The sequence below is a fragment of the Pogoniulus pusillus genome, chromosome 40 (assembly GCF_015220805.1).
Source record: "Pogoniulus pusillus isolate bPogPus1 chromosome 40, bPogPus1.pri, whole genome shotgun sequence".
Lineage (NCBI taxonomy): Eukaryota > Metazoa > Chordata > Aves > Piciformes > Lybiidae > Pogoniulus > Pogoniulus pusillus.
This window is the reverse complement of record NC_087303.1, coordinates 1,411,023-1,424,393: the sequence shown is the minus strand read 5'-3', so window position 1 is coordinate 1,424,393 and position 13,371 is coordinate 1,411,023. Positions and strand designations below refer to the sequence as shown.

Below are 13,371 nucleotides of genomic sequence, written 5' to 3'. Positions count from 1 at the left end.
ACAAATGTTCCTGAAGCCCATCCTGCCCTTTTCCCCTCTCCCAGGCCCCATGGTGGGGGTTCCCATCAGCTTCACCTGAGCCTGCCCCTGCTCCCTATCACAGGTGGGTCAACTTGGGAGCCTCTTGGATTCTGCCCTGAGAAGAAGCGTGGTGCGTGGAAAGGTCCGTGTAGGTGGGGTGGGTCTCACACGGTCCGTGGTGCTGGCTTGGGGGCATCTGAGGGGGCCCGCTGTAGTCCATGTTGGCAGCCTGGTGATGTGGCAGATGATTGAGGCCATAAAGGGATGGGCCAGAGGTGGGCATAGAATCCACATAGTTGCCTCCAACATAGACGGGGCTGCCCTGCATAGTGGGAGTCCCGTAGGCCACCCCATTCCCTTGTAAGACGTGGGGGTCGTATTCAGGGGCGGTGTTGGCGTATTTCTGTTGGGAAGGGCAGCCTTTGATGGGGTTTTGGTAGTTAGTTGACATGGCATAGGCATTTTGGTGGGGTTTGTTGAAGGAAGGCGGCGAGGGGGCGTCATAGTTACTGCTCATGGTGTGCAAGGCGTTCATAAAGCCAGCCGAGGACTGCATGGGCTGGGGGGGGCTGCCGGTGGGGGAAGGTCCTCCGGAAGAAGACCCCATGCCCTTCGACTTCTGATCTTTCTTATACTTCATCCTCCTGTTCTGAAACCAGATCTTGATCTGCCTCTCGCTGAGGTTCAGCAGGTTGGCCATCTCCACGCGCCGGGGTCTGCACAGGTAGCGGTTGAAGTGGAATTCCTTCTCCAGCTCCACCAGCTGAGCGCTGGTGTAGGCTGTGCGGGCTCTCTTGGAGGCCGAGGAGCCCGGAGGGCTTTTCTCCCCGCTGCAGGTTTCTGCTGGCCACCAAATGAAATCAAAGATAATTACTTACATGCAGAAATTGAATGCATCGTTTCTTAATAAATCCTGGAACAGGCACATGGGTTCGATCCCCCCCCCCTCTTCTCCCTCCCCCCCCCCCTCCATCCCCATCTCCATCCCCACCACCCTTTTCCCTCACCCCTTCACATTAGCCTGCACTCCATAATCATGTCATTTATTAAGAGTTCTGTTCTCCAAAGCTGCCCCTGCTTTATGAAAATTTGATCATGTCATGGAGAAAAAGGATTCCAGGGCCATTTATTTAGGAGTCGATTATTTCCAGCAGATAATTTTGAGAAAATAATATTTGGCAGGGGTTGGGGGGAGGGAGGGAGGGAAGGGAAAGAGCTGCAAAGCCAATTAACACCAACACCAGGTCAGCACCGGGAGGTGTTTTGCTCCTGGCTCTTGGGCTGCTGCATCAGGAATATTTGTGCGTGCATTGCTCAGCGCCGAGTCAGATCAGTGCCTGCCTTTTGGTGAGGCAAACACAAATTAAACAGGTAAAGAATGTTAATGTGTGCCAGGAAGCTTACAGGAAGGTGTTGATCAGAACAGTGAGATTTCCACACTGATTTTCTTTCTTGGGCATGTTAGAATCATGGAATAATAGGATCATAAAATGGTTCTGGGTTGGAAAGGACCTCCTAAGGTCATCCAGTCCAACCCACCCCCCCTGCAGTCAGCAGAGACATCCTCAACTTGACCAGGTTGCCCTGTTGAGCCTCACCTTGACTATCTCCCCAACCCCTGGAGATGTTAGAGGGGTGTGCACAGCAGAACATACATCTGTTTGTGAACATGCTCTCTGTATGCACACTCCCACTCCAAGCACCACATTTACTGCTGTGTCTGGAGGCAGTGAGGTGGAAGGTATCATGGAACCAGAGAATCATCAAATCATAGAATCAGAGGATTATAGGATTACAGAAATATAGAATTGGTTTGGTTTGAAAAGACCTCCTAAGATCACTGAGTCCAACCATCAACCCAATACCATCGTGCCCACAAAACCATGTTTAATGAGAGCACAAGGGCTCTGCTTTAGCCTCACTGCACTGAGTGGTGGGTGCATGTTTTCCTGTCTCTGTACATGCAAGCTGCTGGTTGTTATCTCCCTGTGGTGGGCTGGCTCTCTTTAAATTAAACCCAAAATAAACACAAATGTATTCAGTCAGTGCTATAGGATGAGCCAAAGCTTGTACAGCCTGGCCAGGGCATGGGGATTCACAGGTTTATGGAATGGTTTGGATTGGAAAGGACCTTGAAGTTGATGTAGTTCCAACCCCTTTGCCACGGGCAGGGACACCTCCCTCTAGCCCAGGTTGCTCAAGGCCTCATCCAATCTGGCTTTGAACACCTGCAGGGAGGGGGCATCAGCCACCTGCCTGGGCTGCTCCAGTGTCTCATCACCCTCACTGTAAAGAATTTCTTTCTAACACCCAGTTTAAATCTCCCCTCCTCAAGCAGGAATAGCAGCCTTGGGTTTATGCCCACCACCAGCATCCTCCCCCTTTCTCTCCTCCCTCCCAACAAGACGCCTCTGGGGAAGAGGGAGGAGGGGAGGCTTCCAAAAGCAGAGCAGTGTACCTGTGCTGGGGGAGCTGGTTTTCTGTTTGGAGTTTTGCCTCGATTCTTTCATCCAGGGGAAAATCTGCTTGGTGAGAGTGGCGTTTGCACTGAGGTTGGCTTTGCTGGGGGCAGTTTTACTGCTTCCCGACTGGTTATTGCTGTTGCTACTGGCGCTGTTGGCGGCAGGGTTTGAGGGTGGGGAGACTGGGGGAGGCGGATGGTGCTCCTGGGGCAAGCTTGGACGCATGCAGCTCCCGTTCAGGTCTTTACTTTTTGCGTGTGGGGTTGTGTTGCCAAGAGACTGGAGGGAGCAGGCAGACCTCTGGTAGTCGTTCTCCACATGAGATGCCGTCTGGAAGGGCTGCTGGGGACCCTCGTAACCAAACCCATTGGCACTCCCGTAGGAGTAACCCCCAAAGAGCGTGGAGCTGTCGTAGTAGGTCGTCTTCTGCATCTCTGGGGCTCCCCAAAAGGATTTTTACGGCTACCAGGGTCTTGACACCCCTATGGCAGAACATTGGCACCCCAAGGCCACGTGACAGGCCGTTTCCAGCTGTCTATTGGAAGCTGACCTGAAAGGTTAGGAGAAAACACACAATAATAGTACCCAGCCTATGAATCCATCTTGGAGCCTGAAAGGCCCATGACATGAATAGGGTCCCGCAGAACAGGGTGAACAGATGCTTGGAGCAGATTTCATCCTGCGTGCAGCTTAAGAAGGCTCAGCAAATGTTACAGTGGCAAAATGTTGAGCTGATTTGGAGGAGGGGGGTTGGGGGGGCGGGGGGTGTTAGCTTTTCTGGCTGTTGGTGGATTGGTGTTTGGTTATCTGCACCTTTTTATTCCTCAGAGGACAGCAGCCAGGACGTCTAAGCACACACATGCTCCATAAGCACACGTGGTTTCATCAGCATACATCTATTGACTTCTTTAGCTGTTGCACATCAATGCACACCCCCCACCCCCCTCCATGCACCCCCACTTCACCCCTATAGAAGTGTATAAGCACATAGATGTGTCATGTACAGGCACACACACATCCACGTGCAGACAGCACAGATCTAAATGTAAGAATATAGAGCAGAAAACTGCCAGCTCCAAGCAACGAAAGGAGTCAAAAGTCTTTGCTTTCTTACCCCTGACCTCTTCACACCAGCCATTCACACACATGAAAACCAGCAAGGCATTACACTACCAGAAATTAGAGCTCTGCTGAGTTCATTGCAAGGGTCTCCCTCAAAAAAAACTGTGAGGGTGTCTGAAAACAGCAAATACTTGGAGCTAGCCTGAAAACAAGCAAAGAGCCAACATCTTTCACCCAGGTAACTGTGACCTGGCACAGCCAGCTCGCTTTGCTGTTGGCACAGAGGTTCCCACTGTCTTTGGAATATGTTTCAATCAGATTTAAGCAACAGCACAGATTCAGCAATGTGCTTTCTTCGGGCTGCTTGTTGGTTTCTCTCTTTCTAGTAGCACAGGTTGGAGCTAGAATACCTCCTGCCTCCCCTGCGTGCACTGCTTTGTACTCCTCGGTCCTGAATCTGCAACTACCCCTGGGAAAATGTGATTCCAAACCCAGTTTAGTTGCTGTTGTGGGGTTTTGGGTTGGGTTGTTGGTTGTTTTTTAATCCCTGGAAAACAAACACGTCAGCAGGCCATTTGCTCTTAACTTTCTACCCCTGTGATTTATTTATCCTTCTTCTTTCCTTCAATCTAAGCTCCAAAAGTCTAAAATCTTCAATCCAAAGCCTCAAATTACAAAATAAAACCTTACTTTGGGTTTGAGGGAGGATTTTTTTTCCTTCATTTTTTTCATTTTCTCTCTGGCTTTTATAATTTGCTTTTAATTTCTCTTTTTTTTTTTTTTCTATTTCTAATTTTATTTTTCTTTCCCTTCCCCTCCCCCCTCTTTTTCTTTTATTTACTTTTTATTTTCCTTCTTTTTTCCTCTTTCATTTTTCTTTCTCTTTTTCCTTTCTCTCTTTTCCTTTCTCTCTCTTCTCCTCTCTCTTTCTTTTCCTTCCTCTCTTTTCCTTTCTCTTTCTCCATTTTCCTCTCTATTTCTCTCTTTTCCTCTCTCTTTTTCTCTTTCCCTCTCTCTCTTTTCCTCTCTCTTTCTCAAAGCATAAACTTCCTCCACCTTAAAAAACAGCCCCAAAATACCCTTAGGAATACAAAACCTACCATGCCCTTAGAAATACAAAAACCACCTTGCCCCCAAAAATAATCTGCAGATTATTTAGCTAAAGACTCCTCTTGCACCTCACAGACATTATAAAAGGTCGAGCTCTGAGCTCTCTGCAGCTCAGAGTTTGCAAGGAGCCACTCTGCATCCCGGTTTGGAATTGATAGCCCCTGTGTATTTAATTGTATCTCTTGTATATTTAATTTTATCTGGGCTCTTTCACTCCCTTAAAATAAAACAAAACAAACTCACTGCAGATAAAGTCTAACACGATATTTCCAAGGGATTGGGGGGGGGGGGAAGTGTAACAGAAGCCACAACTCCAAGATAAATAACATCTATTCTTCCTTTTTTTTCTCCCTCCTCCTTCCCTGACTGCTGTGTTCTGTCATGTCACATGAAACCAGCCCTAGACACTATGCCCACGAAGGGACTGCTTGGCTTTTATTCTTATTTTTATTTTAACAGTGATTAAATCCTTTCTGCATTCCCCAATCTGTATTGTATCTTCCACGGAGATGTATTATTGTCTTCCAGCCGGGGTGATATCCTGGCTGGGAGTTTTATCCTCATTTGGTTTCCTCACCATGATAAATATGTCTTATTAAAAAGTAGACTCCACTACCCGAGCTGTGAATTAATTAGCAAACAGCAGCGCCTTTATTATGAATAGCTTTCCTGCAAATATCTACGAGGGCAGAGGTGGGAATTTCTCCAAGGCCTTTCCGTCTGCCAGAGGAATCAAAAAGAAAAAGGGGGGGGGGGGAAAGGAATCAAACAGAAAAGGGGAAAAAAAGGAATCAAAAAGAAAAAGGAAGGGGGGGAAAAAGAATCAAAAAGAAAAGGGGAAAAAAAAAGGAATCAAAAATAAAAGGGGGGATAAAAAATCCACAACAAACCAAACCCAAACCAATCTGGAGGCTCAGTTAGAGGCAGTTTAAACTAACACCGATGAGGTTCGGTTGGGTTTTGGTGGGGTTGGGGGTTTTTGTTGTTGTTGTTGTTGGGTTTGGTTTGTTGTTTGGGGTTTGGGTTTTGGTTTTGGTTTTTTTTTTTCCCTCCCGATGTTGTTTAAATGTCCATAAAATAAATTTACAACCCTCCTCTCCCCAAAAGCTCGCTGCCTTGTGGCTTCCACAGAAGGTTTTGCTTTGTACCTCATCTCTCAGCGCCTCGCAAATGCTGCTCATTTATCTTCACCCAGGACGGCCGCGATCCTAATTATTTACTCCAAGGAATTGTTTAAACCTTCCCCCCCCCACACCTCCCAGGGATTAAAAAAAAAAAAAGAATCTGAGGCAGAATAATAAATATTCGATTATCTCCTGTTCCAATTAAAGTCGGGAAGTATGCCGGGGGGGGGGGGGTTGTTGGGGGTTTTTTTGTTGTTTGGTTTTTTATGAGGGGGGAGGTTTTCATCCCGCTCCAAGTTTCACTTCGCAAGGAGCGGTAACATTTAAACCGCGAACTCTTCTGCCTGCAACTTTGCAGGGTGAGGGTTTAAAGGAAGGTTGAAATGAAAACCATCCCCCCCCTCCAAAAATGACATTAAGATATAAATCAGGATAAAGCGTGGAGAAAGGGGGGCGGGGAGGGGGGGAATAAAAAAGAGAGAAGGGGACTACGGGAAGAGGAAAAAAAAATTAAGCAGGCAGTAGGGAAGGGGAAAGAAAAAATCCAAGGCAAAGGGATTCTCGCTGCAAAGCCATCCCCTCCATGTTGGAAATCCTAAATTCCCAACCTGAGTGTGTTTATGAAGAGGAGCAGCTCCTTTCCCCTCCCCTTGCCCCCCTCCCAAGGTAGATTTCCCACAACCAGCCAAGCCGGGCAGAGCCCCGCTTTTCATTTAAATTATTAGTAATAATAAATATTCTAAACCTGCCCTTAACAATAGGTCGGCCGCTTAAGGGAAAGAGCTCAGAGCCCAGGCACTGCCTTTGCGGAGGATCTGCCTGCAAAATAAGGAGACACATTCCTAAAATTTCCCTTTTCCCTCCCCCCACAAGGCAGCTTCACCCCAACCAGAACTCCCCAGTTGTAACGCGAAGAAAGAAAAGGGGGGTGGGGGGGAGAGAGGGGGGGGGGGGAGAGAGAGAAAAAGGGCCCTGGGTGAGGGCTGCAAAAGAGTCTCTGCGTGGAAGGAAGCTTAAAGCTTGTGAACTCTTCTTGAACCGAGATTGGAGTCATATGGTCATAAATCATTGGGACATATACTCCGCCATTCACAAAGTGATAGCCTATTTGAGTCCGGCTTACCTTAGTCTCTGACGAGCCAAGCACAGGCAGACATAATATATTTTCACATCCAGCATCCACGCAATCAATAAGCAAGGAATGATTCCACCCCCCCCGGCTCAGCTCCAACCCCCTCCTTCCTTTAAAAACGTTCAAGGAATCAACGCCGGGCAAAAAATCCAGCATATGCGTGCCTATAGGTGTGTGTATATATATATATATGGATAAAAAAAAGCCAAATCAGAGGGGGAGGGGGTTCAGCCAGTGGAGCTTTCGGTTACGGCAGCTCAGATTGTCTTTCTGTCTCCGTTTGGGAAGAGAGAAGAGGAGGGAAAAAAAAAATCCAACCCCGACAACCAACAACAAGGGAGAGAAAAAAAAATAGAGATGCTTTCCAGCTTCCAAGATGTGCAGGGAGCGGGGGGGGGGGGGAACACAACAACAAAAAATAAAAAAACAAACCAAGGAGGCTTTAAGTGGCCAAAGCTTGAGATTCTGGTTGCCCTCTAGCCTGGTAGGCGCTGCTCAGTGATAACAATGGCCTCTGCTTTAGCACGGCAAAGGGGAAGAAGGGAAAGGAGAAGGGAGGGAAAAAAAAAGAAAGAAAGAAAAGCTGAACACAACACACACACACACACACCCTCCTCTTCCCCTCTTTTAACTATGCAATGCTTGGCTGGGATGAAAATAATAACGAAAAGAATCCAGCCTAAGGAGGGGAAGGGGGGTGTGGGGGGTGTGGGGGGCAGATGGGTGAGGTAAAGAGAGGACGGTAGGGTGATGGGGGAGAGGGGAAGGGGGGCGGGGGGTGTCGAACCCAAAAAAAAAATAATTAAATAAAGCCGAGGGGATATTTAAAAGTGAAGATTTGGGTTAGGATCGTGGGGCAAAACGAACCTCCCGAGCAGCGTCACTAGTGAAAAATTATGCTAATTGCAACCGCGGTGGACAGAGGCCTAGGCAGAGAGATGGCAAAGCTTTGCCTTTGATTCACGTGTTTAACAATTAGGTGTCAATTTATGCTAATAAACCGTTTCAACATAGTCATAGTGGGTGTTGTTCCCCCCCCTCCCCGCCCCGGCCCAGACTCTCTTCTCTCTCCCCTTTCCGCGCCGGCCAGAGAGACGCTTTCAATAGCTTCAGCTTTGCCTTACCCCCGCCCCAAACCCTTCAGCAGCCTTTGGCTCCTTGAAAAGCAACCCTCGGCCGTGTGTCCCCCCAAAGCGTCCTCCCCCCCCCGTATCAAACTCACTTCTTTTTTTTTTCGGGGGAAGCCGAAAATCTGAGTGGGATTTGCAAAAGAAATGGAGGGGAATAAGGGGAGGAATCTCTCGCGTTGCAACTTCGCAGCCCCGCGGAACTTTGGAGTAAAAGTTGGAGCGTCCCAATGTCTGGGGCATCCTGGGGATCCCCCCCCCCTCCGCCCCCCGCCGAGGGCTAGATGTTAGATTTGGAGGGGGTGTGTGTTAAATCACCCCCGGGGGAGGCTAAGGCAGAGAGGTGATGGATAATAAAGCTGATGATTATTATTGCTGTTATTAATAACACCATTGGCACGGTGCAAGGCGCTGGTCTGTCGCCTCTGAGATTTACGCCTCTTCCCGCGGCTCCCATCCCGGTTACTGGGAACTGAAACTGGCCAAGATGGTTTTCGGGAGGGGTGGGGGGGAGGGAAAGTCGGTGACGAGGAGTAGCTGGCGAGTGGGAGGAAGGCAGAGCAAGGAGGAATTTAGGTGTCTGCACTTTTTGGTGGGGGGGTGTGTGTGTGAGTCAAGTGCTACTTTTGTTTCCCATCCCGATTCTCTTCCCTCCCTGAAATCCTCCTCTCGCCCCTTTGGGTGAAGTGCTGACGGGTGGGAATTCGCTTTTGGCAAAGCAAGAAAAAGAAGGATCACAAAAGCCTTGTGGACTTTGCTGGGAAGGTATGAGCCGTCGGGGGGGGGTGTGTGGGGGGGTTGCGTCACACGTTTTTTTCCCTTCACCCCCCCTCCCCCCGGTATGTGTGTGCACCTTTTAGGCTGATAACTCTGGGAAGAGAAGGGAGCGTGTCCCAGCAAACATCTGACTTTGGAAAAGACTCACTCTGGCTTGGCCAGCCAAGATTTTCTAGGTGATGGATATCCCAAGGATTACGGTGTTTCCAGCTATTGTTTTGTCTGCAGCCTTCGGATCCCAGACGGGAGGGTCTCAACCAGGGGACACCGTTATTGGGATCTTTTAAGGGCAGGGTTGTTTTCCCTCCCATCCGACTTTTTAACCAACTGCTCCACCATAAATCTTCTGCTACAAGATAGTTCCTATTTTGGAACCCCGGCGTTGAAATTCCAGGGAAGAAAAGAAGAAAAAAAAAAGAGTCGTGGACTGTTAAGGACTTCTTTATAGGTGAAGCACTCTAGAGGGTTGTGGATATGGATCTCCACTGACCTATTAGGAGTACCCAGGCAATCAGAAGCGCCTCGGAATCTGCAAGTAACTTCTTTGAAGTGCAACATTTTGTTATAACCTTCACTAACAACTGGAAAAAAGAGGGGAAAAAAAAACAAAACAACCCCCCCCAACCCTCTTAAGAAGGTCCTTGCACTTTTATATGTTGAACTCCTGTAAGTAGGTCTGTTTTTTTAGGCTCCCTGCGTTGTTGCCATCTTTGCTTGGGTTGTAGCTGTTTCTTTTCTTTTTCTTTCTTCCTTTTTTAATTCCTCCCCCCCCCCCCCTTTAAAAATGTAACTCCCTGGCCACGAAATCAGCAGCAAATGTTGCGATCTGAGCGGGTTTCCCCCTTCAAAGGGAGCACAGGAAATATCTTCCTTTTAAAACACTCCCTCAGAGTTAACGGCCATAAATCACCAAAGTTTAAAGACAAGCCAGTAGCAAAATGAAAATACTCAGCTGAAAAGCAGGGCGGCCGCGTTTGGGGTGGGTGGAGGGGTGGGAGTCAAAAAAAATAAAAAAAAGAAGTAGAAGAAAAAAAAAAACGAAAGTCACGTTGGGTGACTTTGGAGAAGGAATGGCTCCCGAGTGGGATTACAGAGGGAAAACACGGAGACACACACAGACAGGGGGGCCAGGTAGGACATTCAGCCCAAACTCACCAGTCCTCGGATGTCTGGTCCAGCAAATCCGAGGCAGCGGTGGATTTGGAGAAAGCAGAAGAGCTGGGGAAGTAGAAAAAAAAAAAAAAAGGGGTGGGGGGAGAGGAAAACAAGTATGAAAGTTGGGTTAAAAAAACGAGGCCAAAGGGACTCATGATAGGGAGAAACCTTTGGGTGGCAATGGGAAGAAGATGGGATCTAATGAACAAAAGCCCCCCCAGCATTTCCTCTGAGATCACCTCCCATCTGAGCCACCGCAGCCTTTACAGGAGCCGCATGGCCTCAATCCATCGATAACCCGATATTCGCATCAGAGGCGGTGGATCCCAAGTTTATTTCCCTGGTTTTGATGTAATCCCTTCTCTCTTGGACTTTTCCTTCCACCTTTTTTCCGAGGAAACCCCCTTCTTCCCCCCCTGGCGAGAGAAACACTTCGTGTTAGTGATGGGGAGCTGGGGAGGGTGAGTGGTTTGTCCATGGCTGCTGATGAACCCGAATGTAATTTAAATTACAGAAATATAGAGAGTTTGGGTTAAATTCTGATGGTAATTTCAGAGTTAATGCGTTTAGGAGATTAAATACATGCGGTTAATTGTCTCGGGACTCAGCTACGGCGTAACAGGAGGGAAAACAGGAGGCAGCTTTCTTATAAAGCGGACAAAAAAACCCCACCAAATATTTTGAATGTGTGTTTTGGGGTTTTTTCGTGATTCTCCAACGTGGTCCCCACGGAAAGGGGAGGGACACACACACACACACGACACTGAGCTGCTTTGTGGCAGACGAGGACACCGTTCAGCCGGCAGCGATTTGCCATCAGAATTAACGGTATGGAGCCGTAAACATTTTTAAAGCCGCGCCGAGATTTATCACCTCAGCTCTGGCACGAAGGACTCGGAGAAGGGAGAAAAGAAGGGGAAGAGAGAAAAAGCAATCTCATTTAGAATTATTTTCGTTTGGGGAAACATTCAGTCGCTTTAATAATCCTGTTTCCGTTCTGTATGTTGATGTTATTAATCTCAAATAAAAATGTTCCCCTCACACCCTTGCTCTGCCTGTGACAACATCCCCGAGTCCATAAATCACCCGCGGATGCTTCGTGACCTTCTCGAGTCAGGGCCTATCGCTGTATTTTTTATTAGTATTATTATTACATGCGTGCACACTTTAATACACAGCCCTGGCAATATTCCACTTACATCACAGCCTTCCCACCCGCCCTCTCACCCCCCTTTCACTGGGAGCTTTTCAGTTCCTTCTGTAGAATACACACAGATATTTATGAAAGGGGGGGGGGGGGGGGGGGGGGGGGGAGAATAAAAGGAAAGAAGGAAAAATCCACCCTTTCTATGCTGAGAGCTGGCTGAACCCCGGCCAGTTCCTCCCACGCCAGGCCTGGCGAGGAAAGGGAGAAGTGAGACGTGGAAAAAAAAAAGAGAGAGGAATCTCTTGTAGTTGGAGTGGATGAAGGAGGAAAGAGGGAGGAGAGGAGAAGAGAAACAAACAAGCAAAAAGAAGCTGGCGTAAATAACGGCTCCAGTAAGGAGGGTAGCGAGGGGTCGGGGGGGAGAGGGGGAGGGAGGTGTTTGGTTTTGCTTTGTTTCTCATTTATTCCCCCGTAGAACAAACTGAGAAGGAACGGAGGGAAGTTCTCCCCCTCCTGATGTTCTCTGGGTTTCTTATTTGTGATTTGTTTGGGTGGGGGTTTTGTCTCTGTTTGGGTTTGGTGGTGGTGTGAGGCTTTTTTTTTTGCATTCGCTTCCCAATGGAGGCGGTGCGAGTCCAGCCCGGCCCTGCTTACCCCGCACCCCCCTCTCCGGGATAGCACCCACATCCTCCTCCCATGAGGCTGCTCCACCACCACCACCACTTTTGGTCTAAAAAGAAGGATTTGGAGTTTTCCCACTCCGCAACCAGTCTGCCCGAGGGAGGGGAGAGCTCTGAGAAGGTAGGGAGAATTATGGAAGGTCCAGGACCTCCTGAAACCCCAAACAGAAGCCAGCTCGGATAAGAAATCAAAATGAAACTGAGTGAGCGGTGGGTTTGCCTTGACAGATTAGACCTTTTTCTCCCCCTGACCTTTGCTTAGAAGAGCAATAACTCACCAGGTTAATGATCAATCAGCGGAAGTGCTTTGGAATTGTCTCACCAAAAAACCCAAAAGCAACAACCGAGCAGACACACAACTCCCCAGTCCTGCCGCGGCTGGGTCCCCCCTGACCCTAGCAGCACCCCTTCTTCTATGGATCTTCCCATCGCAAACCACCTCTCCTCACCCACCCCTCCACCTCCCACCCCGCCCCGGGTGAGGTGTAAGGTGCTGGTGGGAAATGGAGGGGGATATGGAGGGTGCGTAGGGGGGAGTGAGGCGAGGAGGCAGTTTGCGATATAAGCCTGTTACCAGTAGCTATTTTGGGAGCTGCTCACCAGAGATGGGCTGAGAATCACCATCCCCACTTTTCTAACACACACACCACCCCTCCACACACACACACCCCCCCCCCCCCCGCTCCTTTCCACCCCTCCTCTTCCAAATGCCAAAATAATAGCTTGAATTATGCGCTCACGTGACTGGGACACGTCAAGCTTTTGCCCATTTTGTACAGAATTAGGAACTGGTAGGCTCTCCCCTTCTCCAGTCCCACCAGTTCCCCCACCAGCAAACTCCCCGAACTTCTCTGGCAGGCGATGCCTCCCGCTCCCTCCAGCCGCAGCCGAGGCTTGCTCTGGTATTTGGGCCCTTCTGGGCTTCTTTTCTTTTCTTTTCTTTTCTTTTCTTTTCTTTTCTTTTCTTTTCTTTTCTTTTCTTTTCTTTTCTTTTCTTTTCTTTCTTTTCTTTTCTTTTTCTTTTCTTTTCTTTTCCTTTCTTTTCTTTTCTTTTCCTTTCTCTTTTCTTTTCTTTTTTTCTTTTCTTTTCTTTTCTTTTCTTTTCTTTTTCTTTCTCTTTTCTTTTCTTTTCTTTTCTTCTCTTCTCTTCTCTTCTCTTCTCTTCTCTTCTCTTGTCCTTCTCTTCTCTTCCTCTTTTCTTTTCTTTTCTTTTCTTTTCTTTTCTTTTTCTTTTCCTTTTCCTTTCTTTTTTTTCTTTTCTTTTCTTTTCCCCTTTCCTTTCCTTTCCTTTCCTTTCCCTTTCCTTTCCTTTCCCTTTACCTTTCCTTTCCTTTCCTTTCCTTTCCTTTCCTTTCCTTTCCTTTCCTTTCCTTTCCTTTCCTTCTCTCTTTCTCTCTTTCTTTCTCTCTTTTTCTCCCTTTAAATTTCCTTGTTAATCTTTTCACCTAAAAGCTAAAGAAGCGACTAGATTCCAACGAGGGAAGCACCCACATCCCAAAGCCTCAGCGGTCCAAAAGCGTCGGAAAAGAAGGGGGAAATAAAGAGTTTGGGAAGCGGGGGAAAGGGAGAGGGGC

General features: G+C 48.1%; 1 protein-coding gene and 1 long non-coding RNA gene across 3 annotated transcripts; both read right to left on the bottom strand.

The window, feature by feature from the left end:
* On the bottom strand, positions 1–2,915 carry HOXB3 (homeobox B3). 2 transcript variants are annotated; one of them, XM_064174442.1, is made up of 2 exons: positions 2,480–2,915; positions 1–864 (listed from the first exon to the last, which is right to left on the bottom strand). In XM_064174442.1, the coding sequence occupies exons 1-2, from the start codon at positions 2,913–2,915 to the stop codon at positions 98–100; spliced, it is 1,203 nt and encodes a 400-aa protein (XP_064030512.1). In that variant the 3' UTR covers positions 1–97. The 2 variants fall into 2 exon arrangements, with proteins under 2 accessions (XP_064030512.1, XP_064030513.1); XM_064174443.1 differs by having other exon boundaries at positions 1–861.
* A 49-nt stretch (positions 2,916–2,964) lies between these two features.
* LOC135191922 (uncharacterized) lies at positions 2,965–12,721 on the bottom strand. The gene is made up of 3 exons (XR_010308882.1): positions 12,538–12,721; positions 9,971–10,033; positions 2,965–3,033 (listed from the first exon to the last, which is right to left on the bottom strand). It is a non-coding gene; the product is annotated as an uncharacterized LOC135191922 (long non-coding RNA).
* Between the last annotated feature and the right edge of the window lie 650 nt (positions 12,722–13,371).

Coding starts and splice junctions, on each gene's coding strand:
- HOXB3 (XM_064174442.1), bottom strand. CDS start 2,915: ATGCAGAAGACGACCTACTACGACAGCTCCACGCTCTTTGGGGGTTAC. Junction 865..2,479: donor AACCAGCTCCCCCAGCACAG/GTACACTGCTCT, acceptor TTTGGTGGCCAG/CAGAAACCTGCAGCGGGGAG.